This window comes from Rhea americana, unplaced genomic scaffold, assembly GCF_003343005.1.
Source record: "Rhea americana isolate MKP2758 unplaced genomic scaffold, rheAme1 scaffold_196, whole genome shotgun sequence".
NCBI classification, from domain to species: Eukaryota; Metazoa; Chordata; class Aves; order Rheiformes; family Rheidae; genus Rhea; species Rhea americana.
In genome coordinates, this window is record NW_028186105.1 from 500,279 (window position 1) to 509,340 (window position 9,062).

Here is a 9,062-nt window from a genome sequence, read left to right on the forward strand (position 1 = left end):
GGGGGCCGCGTGGGAGGGGCTCGGCCGCCCCCAGCCCCGAGCCCCCCGGCCCAGCGGATGGGGCGGCGGCACCAGCTGGGCCGGCGGCAGACGTCACTGTCGAGGCCGATCTCACCGCCCCGGGCTCGCGCGTGGCCGATGCGGAGGACGGGAGCCGGCCCGGAGCAGCGGGCCGTGCCGCTGCTGTGCCGAAGCTGGAGCTGAGCCGGGACGTCCGCAGCAAGCTGTGGGTGCACACGGCGAGGAAGTGCCTGGAGACGCGGCTGCGAATCTTCCCGGCAGCGGTGCGGCGGTCCCTGGAGACACCGCAGCCAGCACCGCCCCGGCTCCCGCCGGACGGAGCCGGTGGCCCCGACATGCAGCCGGAGAAGCCGGTGCAGCCGCAGTGCGGGGTGTCCCCGGGGGCCCGGCAGCCGCGCTCTCGCCCGGTGCCCGTCCACATCGCGGTGCCCGAGGCCCTGTTCCTGCCCGAGGAGCAGCGCGAGGCCCTGGAGCTGCACGTCCGCGCCAAGCGGCTGCAGCGCTGCCGCAACCTGCTCGGCCCCAGCCCCGGCCCAGTGCCGCCGTCCCCGCTGGGCAGCCAGGGCAGCCACGCAGCTCCTGGCACTGGCTCCCTGCCCGGGGCGCTCGGCGGCGCCGGCGACGAGGCGGCTGCGACTAGCGAAGCCCCGGGGAAGCGCCAGACACCATCAAAGCCTTGGGCACCAGCGACTGCTGTGGTCTCGCCGGTCCTCGTCCCTGCAGCCACCAGCTTGGCCAGGGGGGACGCGGCGGCTGCAATGCCCTTCCTGGAGAAGATGAGAGCCAGCGAGGAGGCTGTGAGCCGGCTGGAGACGCGCGCCGGGCACAGAGGCTGCTCACCGCCAGCCTCCGTGGCCACGCTGCGCTGGAGCAGGAGGCAGATCCTGCGGGCGCTCGAGGCCGGTCTGCAGGAAATGGCCCAGAGCCGGAGCCTKCGGGACGGGATGGAGGCACCCGGCCTCCAGCCATCTCCTTCCCCTCCATTGCTCCCAGGAGCCCAGCCCCGCATAACGGAGAGGCCCATGGGGGCCCCCAACCCTGCACCGGGGGAGCCTGCACCCCAGGGGCTCCCTCTGGCCCGGCTGCAGGTCTCGGCACCCTGGCTGGAGCGCCACATCGTGCAGCGGGCGCTGGGCACCTTCCTCCTGCCCCCCTGCGTCCGGGACTCGCAGGCTGCCCATGAGGCCACGCGAGCCAGACGGGTCTGTGGGTGCCGCGCTGCAGCGCATGGGGGGCCCCGGGGCATGGCAGCCCCCAGGAGCCTGCAGCAGTGTCCACGGCCAGGATGCCAGGAGCCCGCGGAGCCCCCGTGCCCGGCACAGCCACGMGTCCCAGCGCCCATCCCTGCGGAGAAGGGCCCCGCTGGGTTGCGCCCAACCACCGAACCCCCACAGTGCCAGGGGTCTGAGGGCCAGAGCAGATCCCCCCCACGCTGTGCTCCCCTGCCCCGAATGGCAGAGCCGTGGGCACTCCTSGCCCCCCACAGCCCCCCTCGGCCATGCCGGCCTCCTCCTCCAGCAGAGGAGAGGGGCAGGGGGTCCACGGCTGCCTGGCACCTGGGGCACTGCTCGTCCCTGCCGGAGCCCCAGGGGCAGGTGGCGCGCAGTGTCCCCCCTCCTGGCTCGGCGCCCAGCACGGGCGCCTGCAGCRGGCAGCCAGGCCCACGCACGCCTGGGGGCGCGGCCGGCAGCCCCACGGAGCAGCGCCCTCAGGAGCCCCGTGCCGCGGCGGGCACCGTCCTGCTGAGGCTCCTCCGGGGCCTCGTGCCCTGGGCATCAGGCAGGGTCTGCGCAGCCCCCCGGAGCCCCGCTGTGGGCCCAGGGCACAAGCCGGGGGCCCCGGGGCCCCAGGAGCTGTGCGGGAAGAGCGAGGCGCGAAGGGAGCCCCGACACGGCGAAGCTGCAGCCGGACGCCCTTCCAGCGACCACGCGCCTTGGCTGCGCCGGCGCCGCCGGGGAGCAGCGCCCAGAGCCCGACAAAGCCCCTGGGGCGGCAGCCAGGCCAGGGCCAGGAGTGCCGACAGCAGGTCCCGCCTGGCTGCTGCCATCCCTCCGGAGGCGTCCACCAGCACAGAGGGGACCACAGGGTCGTGGGGCCCCCACGAGGGTGTGGGTGCCCCCCGCCATGGTCTAAAGCAGCGGGCACCCGTGGCTGGTGTTGACCAGCTCCCAGGAGCGCGCAGCGGAGACGTGCCTGGCCAGAGGAGGAGGTGCAGTCTCAGGAGGCGGCCACCCCGCAGGGTTGGGGCAGGCCAGCTTGGGGGGCAGCGCCCTGCCAGCCCCAGGAGCTGCCAGAGCTCCAGGGCACAGTCCTGGAGTACCCACAAACACGTCAGCTTCAAGGGGACGCGGGCACACGGCAGCGTCCCGCAGGCGATGCCAGGCCAGGCAGCTTTGCCACGCTGCACCTTTGAACCATCCAGTGGGGAAGACACTTCCAGCAGAGGCAGCTCGGCCTCGCTGGAGCACTGCGGTGCCCATGCCACCGGACATGCGTGCCCATGCCAGCTGCACCAAGCCTGCAGCTGCAGTGCCCAGGGGGCTGCACCAGGCCCGCGCAGGGACAGCCCCCRCTCAGTGCGGGAGGGGGTGTGCTCACGGCAGAGGAAGCTGTCACCGTCCCTGCGGAGCTCTAGCACTGAGCGCAGTTGCCATCCGGCCTCCAGGGAGAGGCAATGCCAGGCTCTRTGAGGTATTTGGTCTAAAAAGCCTCTATTTTCTTAATAAACTACTAATTTTCTTATTGAGCACGTTCTGTGGGCCTCACTCTGCCACTAAGGCTGATGAACATTGAAGCACGACTGCTGAAAAGATCTTTCTCCTTGCTGGTCCCACGCACCGCTGAACATCACCGCTCCACCTTCACACCTCGTACAAGCTTCTCCCACAGCACGTCCCCACAATCCCAGCACGAGCAGGGCCCAGCCTGGCAGAGCGCGTCAGGTCCTGACTCGAGAGAAACGTTCAGTTCTAGCTGGATCCCAGGGCTAGCAGGGCCTCCTAAACCCCTTTAGGGACGYGAGGGCTTGCTGCCGGCCTGGAGCCCCCTCTTGTGGGCGCCTCTGGAGTGGGCTGCCCAGGCATGAGCTCGCTAAAACCGTCAGGAGAGCAGCAGGCACCACGGAGCTTTGCTGGTCCCACAGCAGTACTCCAGTGCCGCCTCACTCGGGAGGAAGCACAGACATCCAAACCCCCTACAGCAGTTCCCTACAGCCGGRACCTTGCCTAGCACCTGCTGGGCAGTCTCAGTTCCTTCAAGATTCTGGAGGTTTTSCTCAAGGGATTTCGTACGATGGCAGTGAAAACTCAAGTCTCTGGAAACCATTACAGTTCTTGGGAGAAAAGCTTCCTCTGGCTTTCAGCTCAGGCCAAGAAACTGCCTCATGCACAGTGAAGACCAGACAGCTCTGGAGCTAAAAACTCCGAACCAGTTCTGCCCAGAGCAGCACCAGGCCTGAGTCTGGTGAGGGACAATTCCGTAAGGGGCTGGTACAGGACCTGAAATGAACTTTCTCTCACACYTGGCCCTTTGAAGAACAGCCCCTTCCTGCTGGGAGAAACTCCAGGTTTTACCCAGACCCAACAAGGCACAGCTAACGCCCCTCCCTGAATGGGAAAGGGGAGGCCAGGAGCCCTCACTGAAGCAGCCTCTCCAGTAAGCAGTGACACAACTAAGGCAACAGCTGCACATTCCTCTAGGTGTAGGGCTGGGAAACTTYCTTGGGTGAAAAAGCCTTGTCAGGCCCCGTTCCTCCGAGGCAGAAGCCCACCATGCCACCACTAACAGGAYGTGGGCAGCTCAAGAAAGTGGGAAGAGGCAGGTTACCCACGCAAGGAGGGCCACGTGCCTCGACCCAGGCACGTCTGTGTGACCGAAGGGGGTTACCTGCCCTCAGACACAGACCCGCCAGGCTGGAGCTGCTGTACCAGAAGACGGTGGGATTCTCCCAGWGTGCAGACAGCGCTCTATGGCTCGCTGCTGGAGGAAGCCGTGAGACAAGGCTAGTTTTTAGGAGAATTAGCATTCACAGTACTGCCCAAGGCTGGGAGCCCAGCACCAGGCACAGGCATTTTCTATTTCTCCCGATGTTTATCATGGACAGGACCTCCCACAAGGACATCACCTGACTCCACCTGACCTCTGGCTGCTAGGGATAACACTTCCTCCTGGCATACCAGCTGCAAGCTGCATCAGCACCACACACAGCTGTAATCCCGAGCTTGGCCCCAGTCTTTGTCCTGACTATACCAAGGGGAGGGAGAGACAACCCAGTTAGTGTTTTAAGACTTTACTATGGTCTACAGTAACAGCAGAAAGGGACTTTTAAATAAGTTACAAAACAAAAGATATTCCATGAAGTGCAAGATTTGCAGACAGTGGCATATTAAGAGAACACCAAGAGCATGGCTTCGCTTCAAGGCGGACAAAATGCAGCCACAAAGCAAGGGTGCCCCCAAGAGCCTGCGCCACCACTCGCAGCACGCTCCTGCTGAGCGGACAGACACACTGCTGAGATGGCAGGTCCCTGGGCACGAGCCGTGCTGCAGCCTCTCCTGAGATCCCCAGGCCAGCAGTGCCGGGGCCCCCGCCTGCGGCTCCCCTCGCTCCCAGCGCTGCCATCACTCTGCCGCAGGTTTCACTTTCTTGGCCATTTCCAGCTGTGTCAGCATTTCGTCCCACTGGACAAACTGCTTGGAGAGAAGCAGAGTCTAGACACGGCTCTTAAGGAAAAAAGGATGTGGAAGCTTCAGGGAAGGAGACTGAGGTCAAAACACCATCTGAGAACCTCCTGACAGCGTAACTGTAACCCTGACGGATGGACAAAGAGACCTGGAGCATCAGCATGTGGAAAGCCCCCAGTGACTCAGGCTGCCAAAGCCCTAAGCCAGCACACAGCGCCAGAYACAGATTCGAATCCACGAAGTGCTTCTGAACACTGGTAAGCACAGCATTTCAAGGGGCTTGATCCAGAGCGGCCCAAAGCTCCCTAACCAACACGTTCGAACCACGTCCCAGTGCTCCTGCATGCCCAGCTGCACTGTGAGCACCATCTAGCACAGGCTCTGGCTTGCAGGTGACACCCCACTCTTCCTGCCTGGCTCTCAGGTAGCCCTGTGACACAGCTCTGCTCTGGATGAGGGGAATGACAGGGACACAGACATAGCACCAGAAAGGGCACTGACCTGGCACTGGGGGCTRCCAACAGTATGTGATGGGGCAAGCAGGCACAGGAGACAGACAAGTGCTTCAGCTGCGTTATGTCCGAGGCACCAGCTAAAAGGATACCATCTTGTTGTAGTCTTCAAGGAGCATCTTGACAGTGTCAGTGACAGCTTCACACTGCTCCTGCAAAGAAGGGAGCTTCAGTGAGTGAGCAATAAGCTCCAGGACACTGGTCTTCCCAGTCACTGATAGTGGAGAGGGGAAAGTCATCCAAAGCCAGTACTGAGATAAGAGCTTGTTGTAGCTGGAGGTGTTTTGACAGTTAAGAGAAAYGAAAGGTTACAGAGAAATACCAGTGCACATGACGTGCCCAAGCACATGGGCTTACTCGAGAAGGAAAGCGTGCTGTGGCACATCCCTGGCCACCAGGCCATTAAAACACTCACAGCACAACTGCTGAGAGGGGGCATTAGGTGCTGCCCAGGATGTTCATCACCAGCTCAAGGAGTATGCACATGGGGAAGGGAAGGGAGAAGGGACAAGGTGACAGTATCAACAGCCTTCCAGAGACTGGGACACTGGCTAAGTGCAGTGCTTTACCTCAGTGTCCCAGCGAAAGTAGGAAAGCAGCTGGTTAAACTCATAGTAGTTAATGAACTGCTCCCAAATCTCTGTATGGGCTTATGCTAGGCAAAGCACTAGTTGCACAGAACTAATTACTCAGTTCTCAGAAACACTGGCTAGTCCCCCAATAAGAYGCCTAAGTTTCTCTAGAAGAGCAAAGTAAATATCCTGGACAAGATGAAAAAAMTAGTATAAACAAGCAATTTAGACTACTGCAAACACAGGAGCGTCAGTATACGCACTAGCAAGAGGTCTCTCCTCTYGGCTAGCCAAAGCTGCCACATCCACATTACCTGCTGCTGTATGTGGATTTGAGAGAGTCGCTGTAGTTTGGYTGCGTGGTCAGGAACAGCTGAAAGCAGAAAGAAATCCATTTGCTTTGTTTTACATCATGTGGGATTAGTTATCAGAATGAAGACAGTAAATTCCAAGGGCAAATCACAGCACAACTCTGCTCCGAATGCAAACATCCCATGCCAGAAACACACCCTTTATACTGTGAAATGTGCCCAKTTACACTGTACATTAAATATCAAATTCATTTTGCTTACTACTTCATGATGGCACGAGTTAGGTGATGCCTGCACTGAGTTACTCAAGAGCTACATCAGAGCAGCTGGAACACTCTAGCAGGCGATTAAAAGGGAATCTCTGCCTATGCCAGGAGCAGGGATGTTCTGGCAATAAGACAGCTTATAAGCAGCAGGCTGGAGCAGCTCTGTGTCAGTCTGGTGATTGTACACAGCACRTAGCCACCGGTCTCTGCAAACGTGCCTTCTCTGAGCTGCTCCTCAGCCTCCTCAATCACCTCCTCAACCTTATGACACAGCCCTGCTTCCCACTGACGTCTGCTGGTGACGCCTACGACACCCGGCTACGCTCTGCACCACGCCGCGTGCTTCTGGACAGAGGTCTTCCTTGGGATGCTAGTGCAGCATGAGGGATGAGCAGACAGAATAAGTTTAAACCTACTTTACTCACACTGGGTTAGATCTCTTTTCCTCAAGTCTGTGGCGCGAATTAAAAAAAAAAAAGTGGCAGAGGCTACAGCTAGGTGGGGAACAGTACTGCAGCTCAGAGAAAACTTGCAGAAGAACACACAGTACCTTGGATGCAGGAGCTGTCCAAGATGGGCTGGAGGTTCTTCACCTGCTCCAGCAAGGCTGCCTGGGAAGGAATAAACTGCTCCTCTGATTGAAAAGAGATAAAAAGAAATATCAGMGAACACAAGAACTGCTCTGGCTTTTCACAAACACTGGAAAGGCAACTTTGGAGTAGTAAGTATGGATCAGTTTTTTAAACCGCTCACATCTAGCACAAAGAGCAACTTGGCAAATATAAAGTATCTTGCAGCCAAAACTAGAATAAAACTAGAAGATTCCTAAGCCTCTGACCTCAAAGGCTTTAGTCTTCAATGAAAGATTGTTCTTAAACAGTCATCTGTAGCCCCAAAAGGCAACTTGTTCTCCCCTCAAGCTATACACAAATGGACTTGTGGTTGAATTTATTTTGCCTCTGTGCTCCTCAYCACTGGATTCTCATTCACTCTAATATAAGACAGAAGAATCTGCACCAAGTTTCATTCATAGACTATAAAACAAATAAACACACAAACAAAGCTGAACCACACTTTTGGGGAAAACAGGGTAAGGGTAGAAAGTGTTCAATATATATCTGAAGATCTACACTTTTTGTCATAGTCAAGGGAATAATAGGACTGGGATTTGAAAAACCGTCTTAGTTCTAGTTTTTCTTCTCATTCTTTTACCAATTCAGGGTTAAACTACTCAACACTAAAAAGTCTGGATTTGACAAAGCTGTGGCACGAACACAAGCAGGGAAGCACCAAGGATGACAGACACACTTGTTCTAATCACGTCTCTGATCAGATCCAAAGAGGATGCCTTTCCAGATCTTTTAAGCTACAATACTTATCCCTTTCCAGTCTATTTAAAAGAAAACTTTTGCAGTGTTATTAAAGAACTGTTTCCTCTCATTTCATGTCATACCTGCCAAGATGAACTGCAGCTTCATGGCATCTGGAACAGCCATTCTATCAATGTACTGAGGATCGAGGTATTTTATCACATCTTCAACTAGAATGAAAAATAAGTTTGGAGATAAAATTAGAAGAAATACTATAATCTCTGCAAGTGCAACTCTCTACTGTGCTGTACACAAGATGTGAATCTTATGATACATCTTTGTAGATTATGTCCATTTAGGTTTCTTTTTGTCCAGAATCATGAACTGCAACAGCACTTTAAAATGGGTGACTTTGGAACGCTAACCAAGAGCTTACAAAATGTCTTAAGCCCTGTAACTACTSAGTTACGGAAGCAGAGCCTGTGCGACACCTGTAACATTTGCTTTTTATTTGGCTAACAATGCTAGATCTGCTCCTTCCTGCCCTTAAAGTAAAACTAGTAAATAATCTGATCCCGTTTACTGTTGAAAAGAAGCAAGCTTAGAATCAGCTAAAAATATATACTTAACATTTTTATACCAAACAGGCACTGTAGTTTCGGACCACACTAATGCTCGCTACAGAGCCCACTACTACTGCAACCCCAGTGACCATAAGCAAGAGGTGATTTAGCAGTGCGAAGCATCGCTCTTGCATCCAYTTCAGGTACATCCCAGTTCAGAGACAGCTCCCCAGATGCCACCTCCAGCGGCTGCACGCGATSCTTCTTGTTTCAACTGAGAGAGGGGCTAATACGACTCAAAACGCTGAGCATCTGAATGTGCAAGAAGCCRTGCYGAAAGCTCCTGCTCTAACAATRCTGAAGGRTTGYGTTTCACATGGAGCTAACTGTTGCRTRTTCTTTTGACAGAAATATAAAGCAAATAACAACAGGTTTAAGCAGGCCCTTTCCCACCCCCAGCCCCTCAATGGAAGAAGTGTGAGAACAGACTCCTTGCTCAGTTATTCTCTTATTTCTAAACTAAATACAGAAAATGAGAAGGTAAAAGAAAAGGTGTTTGCCGGGGAGGGAGGRGTTTTGTTTAAAGAAATGAAGCCTCTCAAACAAGCTATTTTGCCCACCACCGCCGCCGCCACACACCCCTTTTTACACAGAACCCGACCCAGCCGCCCCCTACCCGCGAAGGCCACTCACTCTTCTTATACAGGATTTTGATCCTCTCCCTCTTGCTGGCGATATTGGCCAGCGCCACCTGCACCTTCACCAGCCCGTCCGCCACCTGCGGGGGGAACAAGCGCAGCGGACGGAGCCCGTCACCACCCGCGG

General features: G+C 56.6%; 3 protein-coding genes across 3 annotated transcripts in view; 1 reads left to right on the forward strand and 2 right to left on the reverse strand.

Annotated features, from left to right (window-relative positions):
- Window positions 1-5,300, reverse strand: part of RPP25L (ribonuclease P/MRP subunit p25 like) — a 9,940-nt gene extending 4,640 nt beyond the window's left edge. The window contains exon 1 of the mRNA XM_085303027.1: window positions 5,205-5,300. The gene's annotated coding sequence lies outside the window, so the exon portion shown is untranslated. The remainder of the gene's footprint in view (window positions 1-5,204) is intronic.
- Window positions 7-2,762, forward strand: LOC146596942 (uncharacterized). The gene has a single exon (XM_085303071.1). It carries the CDS (start codon window positions 357-359, stop codon window positions 2,709-2,711), a length of 2,355 nt encoding a protein of 784 aa, XP_085159197.1. The 5' UTR covers window positions 7-356; the 3' UTR covers window positions 2,712-2,762.
- Window positions 4,294-9,057, reverse strand: DCTN3 (dynactin subunit 3; the record flags this gene model as incomplete). The annotated part of the gene is made up of 6 exons (XM_085303060.1): window positions 4,294-4,730; window positions 5,308-5,367; window positions 6,102-6,160; window positions 6,915-6,998; window positions 7,818-7,904; window positions 8,931-9,057. Coding segments are annotated over 6 exons (507 nt in total), but the record flags the coding sequence as incomplete, so codon positions are not given.
- Between the last annotated feature and the right edge of the window lie 5 nt (window positions 9,058-9,062).